Genomic DNA, 12,473 nt, shown 5'->3' with positions numbered 1-12,473 from the left:
TCACCAGACTTGATCCTGAGATGGCAGGACTGTCCTATGAAGAGAAATCAGGCAAACTGGGCCTATATTCTCTAGAATTTCAAAGAATGAAATCTCATTAAAACTTACAAAATACTTTTAAGGGATAGCCAGGTCAATTCAGATAGGGTGTTTCCCTTAGCTGGGGAGTCTAGAACCAGGTACACAACTTTAAAAATAATGGGACCATTGAGGTCCATAGTGAAAATTGTTTCTACTCAGGCTATGGAAGCTCAGACTTTTTGTTTAAAGTGGAGGTTCATAGTTTTGATTATCAATGGCAAAAGGCAATCTAGTGTTGGTCAGTCATTACTATATTGAATGGCAGGGCAGGCACAACAGGCTTCTCTTGCTTGAACAGTATATTTTGAAGCCAAGTAGAGAGCAGGTATTGTGTAACAAGATCGAATGAATGATTCTATAATGTAGGTGCCCCCAGGTGGCTGTGACCACAATGGTTGAATTTCATATTCTGCTTCTGCTTGAGCTTGATAACCGCAAGTTAAAGACTGTGCTTTCACACCCTCATAATTGTTAAATATTTAAGTTTGAAATAAAAGAGATCAATTTTCCAGTTTATTCTAGCTAAGGAACAGCTCAAGAGTTGCAGAGGCATAAACTTGAGCTATTTTAGAATCATAACTGAGAAATTAAATTCCAAGGAGACATCCCACTATCTGTGGTTAACTTAAAATGTAAGTTAAGGATGGTATCAAACTTCAAGGAAAAAACCATAATTGTGCAAATCTGAATATTTAAAAAAAAAGCAAAGAATGACAAAGATTGAGGGGAGAAGTGCAGAGCACTAGCTAGGAATAGAATAGTTCTAATAAATAGTTGGAATTAAAAAGTGAGCATGTCCCCTATTTGGAGAGTGCCTGGAGAATTAAAAAAGATGGCAGATAAATTGAGCAGGTATTTTGCCTTGATTTTTTTAACTAGAGGAGATAAGTAATATCCCCAGAACTAGCTGTCAGTGAATCAGAAGATGAAGGGGAAAGTCGAAAAAATTATATTTGAAGTCGTAAATTGTTGGAGCTACAAGCTGACGGTCTGGATCCAGATGGCTTTCCAGTGCCTTAAAAGCAGCAAGATTGCTGATATGTGGTTTTAATTTTGGGAAGACTCCTTTAGATTGGAGAATAAAAGTAGTCTTTTTTTTTAAACCTAAAAGGAGACCAACAGGAAACTACAAGCCTGTTTACTTAGTATTGTCCCTACAGCAGGTTTTAGGAGCTAATAAAGAGATTATAGGAGAGCAGTTGGAAAAATATTCAAGGTAATCAGGCAGGCAAACACTTTCCTTTTGACCAAAACCATGTTTAATTAACTTGAGAGTTTTGAGCAGTAATAGATGAGGTACATAACTGGAAGCCAGGAATGTACTGGACTCAGATGCTTGAAAAGCATTTGGTAAGATGCCACAAAGGATGGTGTAGAAAATAAAAGTTTGGTCCACGAGCTAACGTACTGTTATGGATAGAAGATTGACTAGCTAACAGGAAATAGAAGTCATGAATTGTAAATTGTGAGGAGGACATGAGACTACAGAGGCATCGGATAGTATGTGAGTGGTCAAAGAATCTGGCAAATAAATAGTCCACTCCGTTAGATTCAAAAAAAGAGTATTATGCAAATACAGGCAGTAATTGTGAAAGCTGATAGATTATCTATTATTGGCAGGGGAATTGATTACAAAATTAGGGAGGTCATGGCTATGCAGGACATTAGTGAGACCACATTGCAGTATTATGCACAATATGGTCTCCTTATTTAAAAATACACATGTGTAAACAGTTCACAGAAGGCTCAATAGCTGGAATGAGCAGTTTAAGAAAAGTTGAACAGACTAGTCTTGTATCCACTGGAGTTGAGAGTAAGAGGTGACTTGATGGAAACATAACATCATCTGATGTGCCTTCACAAGGTGCAAGAGAGGATGTTTCCTCTTTGGAGAGTCTAAAACTTAAGTCATGTTTTAAGAGTGATTTAGAGATGCCAGCATTAGACTGGAGTGTACAAATTTAAAAATCGCAGCAGGTTATAGTCCAAGAGGCTTAATTGGAAGCACACTGTCGAAGCATCGCTCCATCAGCAGGTGATAATGGAGGGCTCAATCCTAACACAGAATTTATAGCAAAACTTTACAGTGTGAGGTAACTGAAATTATACATTGAAAAACTGATTGTCTGTTAACTCTTTAATCTGTTTGAATACCATGATAGTTTCACTTCTTTCATGTGTAAATCACAACCTTTTTTTAAAAAAGTTGCATTCTCAGGTTAGTTATAACAATGGTGATAGCTAGACAATATATTGAAGGTGTTAGCCCCCTGTGTTCTGTCAATGCCATGATGTTTAAGTTGATTCTAATCTAAAAAGTGAGATAACTGAGTTTTACATCAATTCATGCAGTTTTTGAGCAAAGTACAATGTAACCCTGCAAGGACAAATTCAGCCCACAAAATATGTGCACGCATGTGGGTCTTTGTCTGGTTTGGGGGTTGTGAGTGTGAGAAAGTGTGTGTGTGTGTGTGTCTCAAGTCTGTGAGGGGGTGCATGTGAGTGTGGGAGCGTGCGTGTCTGTGTACCGAACTTAGCTATCCGCCTCTGCTTGGCAGGCAGCAGCAAAATGTGGCCGAGCAGAGGCTGATAGCTAAGTTCAGTACCCATAGGGAGAGCCTCAACCGGGACTTAAGAGCCTCTACATTCACTACATACACACACATACACACACACACACTCTCAACCCCCAACCCAGACAGTCAAAGACCCACATGCGTGCACATATTTTGTGGGCTGAATTTGTACTTGCAGGGTTACATTTAGAGCAAAGTACAAACTGCATGAATTCATGTAAAACTCAGATTCTAATCTAAAAAGTGAGATAACTATCTAGACAGAATACAAGGGGCTAACACCTTACGGTGAATGCAACTTTTTAAAAAAATGTTTTGTGATTTCCACATGAAAGAAGTGATCATGATATTCAAACAGAATCAATTTTTCAATGCATAATTTCAGTTACATCACACTGTAAATTTTTGCTATAAATTGTGTTAGGATTGAGCCCTCCACTACCACCTAATGAAGGAATGCTCCGAAAGCTAGAGTGCTTCCAATTCAACCTGTTGGACTATAACCTGGTGTTGTGTGACTTTTAACAATGTTTTAAGAGAGGATTGTCCATTTAAGACAGGAAATATGAGGGTGTATTTGGAACACTTTTCAAACCACCATTTAAGGGTCTTTGGAGGGAGATAGTTTCTTAATAAAGTGGTGGAGGTTATATCAAAAATATTCAGAATCTCACATGAAAGAAATGTAGGGAGGGAACTCTAGAGCTCTGGTTTAAATGTTTAAATCATAGTTGCCATTGGTGGTAAGCTGAGGGAATTCTAAATAGGCCAAAATTGAAGATCTGAAGAATATGGGCAAGGGAGGGAATTGAAAAGTTATTATGTAATGAGTTGGCTAAAAAGGTACTGGTTTGATTAGCCCATGATTATATTGATGAGCGAGCACAGTAGTGAACAGGGATTGGGTGAAAGTGGAGTGTTTTGAATTCATTTCATCAAAGATATTCCATATGTATCAGGAGTGTAACACTATAGTATTAATACATGCTGATCAGCTGCCACCCTCACTTACTCTATCCTAGCTCAAAACCCCTACTCTACAATATTATACTTACTGGCTTCTATTAAGGTGATGTTTCAATCAATTCCCATGAAATAATTCAACATGACAAAAATTCAGACTAAAGCTAGTATGAATCCACCATTAAACACTGGCCTCCTACAGCTTCAACCTCAGTGATGCCACTTCCCCTAAAGCTGGAAATCTCCATTCCATGAGACATTCAAAAGCTGCATAAATTCAACTGGGTTTTGAACTACAGTATTTCAAATTAAACACAGTAGCCTTCCCCATGTACCAATCTGTACAAAATAATTTTATTCCCAAGGTAATTTACAAAAAGCAAAAATATACAGAAAATAAGAGCACCATGCAAAGAAAATGCTGCTTAATTTATGGCTTAATTATGGGCTAAATAGCCTCCTGCACCATCTTGTACATGCCTATAAGTTATTAATGCAGATCAAGAAAAGCAGTCCCTGGAGAACTCGACTACATGCCCTCCTCCAGCTGCAAAAATAGCTATTCACCACAAATCTGTTCCCAGTCTTTTCTGAAATTAAGAATTTGGGAGTTGCCTAAAGTAAATTTCCCAACTGGGGAGTATGTAGACATAATTTGGATGTGATTCTACTTGTTTAGCATGCATGGTGAGGATCTGGATAGACAGCAAACTTTTTAATAGTTGCATTTATATTGGTGAATCATTTGTTTACGTGGAACAAATTACACCAGGATTAGAAAATTGGCTTGCAACCCTCATATACTGAGAACTGTGTACTGGGGTGAGGGTTAGAGCTGCTTTCCGACATGAGTGTCACAACACTACAGAATTTGTAAAGGTTATTTTAGAATAATTTGTACCAGTTTGATAATTAATCTTGCCTTTGGGTAGAAAGGCTGGACAGGAGTGGTCACTCTCAAATGCTGCAGTAATGGAAAGTTTTGTTAAACACTTGCTCCCATGCAGGAACCTTGATTTGACTACAGCTCCTGCACAACCTCTCACTAAACCTGTCAAACTCAACTTTAGAATTTACTTTTGCCCAGCCAGTAAGCCCTTTAACCCATCTGCAGATCTCCACTATTGCAGACAGCCCCTGAAAGGTTAAGTCACCATTTCACAACATCACGCCAAAATCTACATAAAATGCAAGGAGAGATTTTATGACTTTTTATCTTCAGTTTTCTCGACCTTTCCCAGACTCCCAAATTAAACAATTTAACTATATTTTGTTTTAAAATAGCTCTGACCTAGAACTTCTCTTTGACCATCAGCATTAAAGTATGCCTCACTGTAGAATGATCAAGTTTATAAATTACATCCCAAGTTGATTGTCAATAAATATTGTACAAACCAATAAAAATCTAACTTTCAACAAATCCCAAACAGATTAGACAGATCTTCTTTAAACAAAGTGAGGGAAGAGTAACGACAATTAGAGTAACAATTTGTGCCCAGACTAAGAGAGGGGGTTTGTATGACTGTAGGGAGCAGCAGGTAAGAGTCTGAGAGTATGGGAGTTTTCACAGAACCCGGACTTGCAACTGCAATTACACAAATAGTCTGCCAAAACAGTTGGAAAATAGTGGGACACATTCAGTAGCCAGGTCTTGAAGGCACTGCTGGAGGAGGACGCCTGGATACAAGAGAAAAGCAGAACATTTAGAACAACTTGATCAAGAATGCATTTCCAGACACAACAAAAGGTGCACACACACACACACACACCTGATCTGTTTCTTACCTGGGACCATAGGCCTCACTCAAGTAGATGAGCTGCTTCACGTAAATTGATGAACCAAAAGCAGTTTCCATACCAAATTCTCAGCACAGGGATATGGGGGTATTTGCTGTCTCATCTATAATAGTTAAGAGTGCAAATCTGTGCAACAATGAATTGCTCAGATAGTGTATTTCTGTAACCTAGTCACTAACCTGTCCATTGACATAGATTAGATTCCTTACAGTGTGGAAACAGGCCCTTCAGCCCAACCAGTCCACACCGACCCTCCGAAGAGTAACCCACCCAGACCCACCTCCTAATGCACCTAACACTATGGGCAATTTCGCATGGCCAATTCACCTAACCTGCACATCTTTGGATTGTGGGAGGAAACCCACACAGACACTAGGAGAACATGCAAACTCCACACAGTCACCCAAAAATTATCTCATCTGAAGTACACTTTCTAGCTCTTAAGTTAAGCTACCCTTAGCTGCAGACTTCATAGTGCCCCAGCTCAGCCTCAGTGACAACAGATCATTTTTCATTAACTTGTGCCAGTCATCATTATTGTGAGGACATTGATAAAGGAAATGAGAAACATTCTACTGTCAGATGTTTTGGTAATCGGAGAATACAGATTTTAAGATAAAAGGAGGGAACTGTGTTTATTAACTGAGGTGTTTTAATCTGGAATGTACTGCTTGAAAAGGTGAAAGCAGATTCAGCAATTTTCTGAAGAGAATTTGATGAATAACTTGAAGATTGTGTTCTAACATTTTATGAATTGGTATCAACTGCTGTTGTATGATCTCATCCCTCCATCTACAATAGGAGCAACATTTTGTAATTTCTGAATAATGAGTGGTGAAGCAAAGTGCAGGACAGCCCCAACGTCCCAAAATTGCGTCAAGCTTGAAAATGGCTCAGAATATTTAATGTTACCACCCAAGGGGCTATTGCCATGCCTGAGTAAGCACTTCATCTGTCCCTTCACCATGTGTCAGCTTATAGTGGAACTGCATTTTCTCTCACCCAGAAACCAGAATGAGAAAACAGAGGGAAACAGATGACAAAGACACAAGAAGAAGCCTCCTTCTACTGTCCATCCCTTTATTTCAGTTCATTACCGTACAGAATGTAGGCACTTCATTTCAAATCAGTTAACAGTCAATAGTATCACACACCAGGAGTGAGAACATTCAGGTATCTGTTAATTAGAGCAGAGCCCTGAATTTGATGAAGTAATCATAGGAAAAGGATTCAGCCACTACATTGTAATACAATATTAATTAATTCAGTTATTTTCTCTAGAAATTGTAGTTTGTAGAAAGATCTTCTGCATCCGTGATCAGTAACTACAAAAACCGAAAGGAGTTTTGAGCTAATTTCCCACAGTTGGTTCAGTATCTTTCTGTGGAGACACTGCCCAAAATTGCACAAAAGTTACATTCTCTTTATTGCAATTGTGATAAAGCATCAAGGATCAGACCCAAGTGCTTCCAGCAGATTCTCCTCCCCAAACTTGAAGAAATTAGTTTGATCCACTAACTAATATATTTTATATAAAACTGGTGGTCCCACACACAGCAGGACACTAAGACAATCTTGAGAGAGAGTTTCAGAGAATAATTTCTGGGGGGAGGGGTGGCACAGCAAAGAGGCGGTGGGGGAAATCAGCAAATAAAATATGTTGCACATTCCCACCCTCCCTCAAGAACTCCCTCCAAAATGCTGATACATTAGTTTTCTTGTCCAGTTCTACCTTGCATTCCATTGTTTATGTGGAGGGAGAATTAAGTGCATTCAACAAATCCCTATTGTTTAGAGCGAGAAAGGGAAAACTCCATTTTAAGTTCTTTCACAGCAAGAATTTCCTGCAGCAAACCTGCCTCCAGCAAAGAAAGCTGATTTGATGTCCAGCTCCCCCCAGGTAAGGAGTTCAGTTCAGCAGCAACAGTACATGGATACCACCTCCCAAAAGCTTGGACGTACAACCCCAATTGCTAAAAGATGAACAAGCTGTTTTCATCAGGAATTTGTGATCCCCTCTCATTATTTTCATCAGAACACAGATTCCAGCTGTGTGATCAGTGCTGGAAAACAGGAACATCAGAAAATGTTGGAAATGTACTAAGTTAGTTGGCATCTGATACAGAACAGATTTAACCAGAAGTAATCCAAGTGTAGCCATCTAATTCCCAGATGCCACCCTCGGCATTCCAACATGTTTTTATTCTGCTTTGCCATGCTGACAGATGCCGCTTCATAGTAGCTGAAGGGGTCAATTAATTAATACAGGCTGTACTTTCAGATTGATCAGAGATGCTTATTCTTAAGGCAGTGCTCAAACAAGACAAATGAGAGCAAGCTGTAAAAGTAATCCAAGAGGGAGCTGGTCATCCTGTCTAAGGTAGGTTAGGCAAGGGCTAACATACAGGGAGGTCAGATTAAGTAGGAGCTAGTACCTCATGTGGGAGACAGGCCAAGGAGCTCAGGGACTGAAGGAAGATTTCTAAAGTTCCACTATATTTGGATCAAGTGGTACATAAGCTGTAACCACTGACTACACCCAGGCCCATTTAAAGGCTATTCACTAAACACCTTCATTTGCAGACTGCTGAACACTAGTTGTTCCTCAGCCTACGAACACAGACACACACATCCCAACCCCCAGGAATACCAAATTAGCTTGGTTCCTAGTCACGATACTCTGAACCCAACAAAAACAAGAAACTAAGTGGTCAACACGTAGCAGTTCAATGTTGAGGCAAATTAACAACCAATACCCCACAATCCCATCCTCTTTGGATTGATATGACCCCCCCCACCCCCCTCCAAATTGCAATCTTTCTGGTTCCCCAGTCATTGTGACTGAAATCTGGCAATACTGGTATTAAACCAATGAGAAAAGCAGCCAGAGATTGGAGTTTGGGGAAGAGCTGCAGCAACTAAAAAACAGCCAGAAACATCCAACCCAAGTTGTTAGGACAAAGTGAACCATAAACTTACCATCACAACCATTCAGCAATGAATGAGGATGGTTGAATCTTAAGGATGGTTAATTTTGTAATTGTCAACAGCTAAGGAGCTACTGACCTTGGGAAGCTAGGCACAGGTCTGAACAAGTGCAAAATTAAAGCAATGAGTAAATGGTAAACATCTACAGATGGACAGGCACACCTGTTAAGGGGCTAACAGAACATCATTGGCTAAGCGCAGTCTGTTACCTATGACTCAAAAATCATTCATGTTCCTGAAACTCAGCTCTGCAGTCATTGGCTGGAGAATAAAAACACCCGGTCATTGGACTTTTAAAAAAAATTCAAAGATCACAATCAGATTCTTCAAGCCATTGTATTTTCACGCAATCAACCCATCAGCCACAATAAACTTCTTGCAGTCAATGCATGGCTCACGGTATCTCCCCATATTTCGCTAACCCCATCCCCTCTGCTCTGCCAGGATTTGCTCTCCTCAGTACAAACTCCTAACCAAGATCGCCTCTCTTCTTCGGGTCTCTCTCTCAAACTATTCCATCCAGGGCTTGCATACCTTTACTTCTCACTTTCACCCACTCTAATACCCCAATCAGAACTTCAATTTGAAAGGGTCACGGGAATGAGACAGTTTACTGCTGTACTCCCTAATTCCATTGATTCCCCTTTCACATTTTCAGCCCATTGACCTCACTGCAATGTAACAACTCTTGAGCACTTCTCCCAGCTCCACTATGTGCTCTCAACTTTCCCAGTGTTTTTAAGGCCATAGGATGTGGCACTCACTGCTCCGATTACTTTGTAGCATCAGAGACAGCAATAAAACCTTGGATGCCTCCCACACCCCAAAAAATGTAAGTAGATGCCTGGAGACAGGACAAGCTAACAGTTATAATTGTTTTATTATACAGAGCTGCTAGGAACAATGATCCCAACAAATGAAAAAAGGCACCAAGACAATTTTGCTGTTTATTCAGGGAGTGCAAAGTTTCTCAATCAGGAATATCAAGGGAGTAGTGAGTGAGAGACATTGACTCCAAATTTTAGTGCTGGGGGAACAACCAACCAATAATTCAATATTGTTTAAATAAAGTTCAGTTAAGAACATCTTGGTGTTCCCAGCTAGTGTGATAAGCCAAGAGGTCTGGATAACACTCTGGTAAACACGGGTCCTGCCCTTCACACCACTACTGCACCTCAGCGGATTAAATGCGTGAGAATAAGGTTGGCTAATCATCCACTATAGCCTACAATAAAACGCTTCACAGGATAAATCCCACTGTTTAATCCAGTAGGGAATGCTCGGCTGTTCGGATAATTGTGGGTCGGGTCGGAGCCGCGGGTGGTCTTCTGCTGAAGGGAGACAAAACAAAACGGGGGTCAATATAATGGGGCAAGAAACAGGTGCAAATCAGGGTTCAATTCAATAACAACCGGCACAGCCATCAGTATACAGCCGGTGTTTACTTTTATATATTTTCTCTACCCCCCCCAACCATATTGTTTCATAATTGCACAGAAAAGGACAGGATATATGAAACTGAACTACAAATGCTTATTGAATAGAGCCACACTGTGTGGGTCATTTCCCATTGACCTGGGTAATCAGGCTGAAGTTGAGGGAGCTGTACATTACAGATGGAATACATGGACTTCCATCAGAACAGTCCATTGTAATGCGTGAAATTTTTCCCCTCTCAGACAAATAAAGCCCAATCTCTCACTTTAACAGCAGCAATCACAGCACAGACCTACCCGGTCACATGTTTGCACTTTAAATTCAGAAACTGTCAGGGTGAACCCTTGCCCATTGCACAAGTCACTTCCTTAGTCCCATTGATCAGACCAGTATTTAGCAAATAAGAGATACTGGACAGTTAACTAGTCAATTTTTCACAGCTTTCACCAAGATTCTGGGCTAAAGAGAACATATTGAGGAGTGTCTCCTGTTGAAGGAGTGGCTTGAATGTTGGTCAGAGGTTCAGATCACACCAATAATGAGTTGAGGTTTTAGCAAGCCGAAGGAAGTGTGCAAACTCAATGTTACAGAGAAAGGCTCAAATTGAACATAAAAAAAACTTAAAACATAACAAACACTGGCCCTTTCATTCCTCACCAATAGGTATTCTGTACTTGCCAATGTGGGATGTTGCCCCAAATTGTGCATTTGAGAAATGCCCAAGCCACAGTTTTAAGAGCTCTACGTAATTATCAAAGTGATAAATTCACAAATAAACACCAGACTGTTTAGAAGATCAACACTGACTGCCCCACCTTCCCTAACCTGCACTCTTCTACACATGCCAGGGCGTGAAGGAAAAACAAAATGGTAATATATCTTTATATGGCATAAAAAAAGAGTAGAGAAGACATTATGAAATAAACTAAAATAATTAAACCTTGGGGACTGCAGAACTACAACATGTGAATCTCAAAACACGAATTCATCATTAGTTTCCAGAAACAGTGGAAGTGAAATGCCTCCGAGCTAAAGGGAGACTTATTTTACTGTTATGAGAAATTGAGGTTATAGAATGGCAGTATACCGAAAGCACGCAATTGTTAAAAGGCCAGAGTGGGCATTCACACATTCAGATCTGCACGTGCATTCTCTCTCTCTCTCACACACTCGCGATCTATGCCTCTTTCAGCAGTGTCTATGAAGTAGGGTGAGGTTAGAGTGTTAAGACATACCTGGGTAGCCCAGGAGGGCCAGGTGGGATACGTGCTGGCCTGGAAGGAATTTGAGGTGGTGCCCCTAAGGCATCATTAGTGGGAACAGGTCTGGAGGGAATAGGAGGAGCACCAAAACCTCCCACAGGCGTTGGTATTAACATAGGACCCGGAGTCGATCCCCGGACTCCAGGAGGTCTACTTGGTGGGCCCACTGCAGAGTGAGGTCTACGCTGAGGTGTTGGGCTGTGGAAGTTACAAAGCAAAAACTTCAATTACAGTTTCACCTTGCAACTAATGGGTAAAATTGTCATTTAAAGAATCCAATTCCACATCCTGCAAACTCCTATCCCATCAGTAACCATCAACCCACAACCTACTAACCGACCTTCACTGCTCAAGCCCTACCACAGACCCCACCCCCCCCCCACTGCATCATGTATCAGTGACTCCAGAATCACAGCTACCCCATAAGTGCAACTTCTCACATTCTACCATGGTTGAGCTCGTAGAGTCTGTGATGGACAGTAAAATCTCCCCCCAGAGTATATTTTGGGCATTTTCCACCCTGCATGCTTTCTTCAAGTGGTGCTCAACATGGAGGAGAACTGGTTCATTAGCCAAAGAGAGGCAGTACATGGTAATCAGGAGGCTTCCGCCTCGTTTTCCTCATACTATGAGACTTCATGGAGTCTGAAATTGATGTTGAGGATTCCAAGAGCAAATCCCTCTTTAGGTGGGTCTGTTTTGCCAGAGGGTTGGCATATACCCAGAGATGGTAACCTTGGAGTGAGGAAGAGCCACACAGGAATAATTCAGATGATGTTAGCACTGAGCTAAAGGCGGCTCCAAGGCTACATCCAGATGAACCTGTTTACTTCATTTCTCTACTCCAGCCCAGATTTCTAATTCTGTTGCCTCTCACATTTGCCTACCTGTGACCCCCGGACTGGACAGAAAGCCAAGAGTCATCAACTGGGGGAGGCAAGGGTGCAGTGATGGTGGTGGTACTGATGTCCCCGATGATGCGGAGAGCTTCTTTGATAGCATGATACATTCGCAACATTTCATCACGTCTCTGTGCCTGCTCAGCCGACTCTTCCATTAAGCTGCTTTGGTCAGTCGATGAATACAGAAAAGCGAGTAGCTCCGAGTGGATAAAGTCCTTGGTCTGTCACAAGCAAAAGAGTTCATTCAAACTTGCTGTGGAATGCCTGCCCCTGTCACTCAATCCCTCCCCCTCCAAACCTCAGTGATACAGGAACTGAAGCCGAGATCTACACTGTCAAACTTGGCAACCTTCAAATTAGAATTTAATTTTAAAATGATCCCAGGCCACTGGTTTTAAGTGGAGTAGTAAATTTATCTCTGATGCCCTGGTCAGTATTTATCCTTCAATCTACATCACAACACAGAT

At 40.9% G+C, this 12,473-nt stretch overlaps 1 protein-coding gene across 1 annotated transcript in view; it reads right to left on the bottom strand.

Annotated features, from left to right (window-relative positions):
* Positions 1 to 6,476: 6,476 nt before the first annotated feature.
* The window catches only part of LOC140468236 (dynamin-2-like), a 47,607-nt gene continuing 41,610 nt past the window's right edge, over positions 6,477 to 12,473 (bottom strand). The window contains 3 exon segments of the mRNA XM_072564507.1: positions 6,477 to 9,736; positions 11,078 to 11,302; positions 11,992 to 12,227. Of these exon segments, the coding sequence (XP_072420608.1) occupies positions 9,667 to 9,736; positions 11,078 to 11,302; positions 11,992 to 12,227 (531 nt within the window). The 3' untranslated portion in view covers positions 6,477 to 9,666.

The sequence above is a fragment of the Chiloscyllium punctatum genome, chromosome 46 (genome assembly GCF_047496795.1).
Source record: "Chiloscyllium punctatum isolate Juve2018m chromosome 46, sChiPun1.3, whole genome shotgun sequence".
In the NCBI taxonomy this organism is placed as follows: Eukaryota; Metazoa; Chordata; class Chondrichthyes; order Orectolobiformes; family Hemiscylliidae; genus Chiloscyllium; species Chiloscyllium punctatum.
Note: the sequence above shows the minus strand (reverse complement) of the source record. Positions and strands in the feature narration are given on the sequence as shown.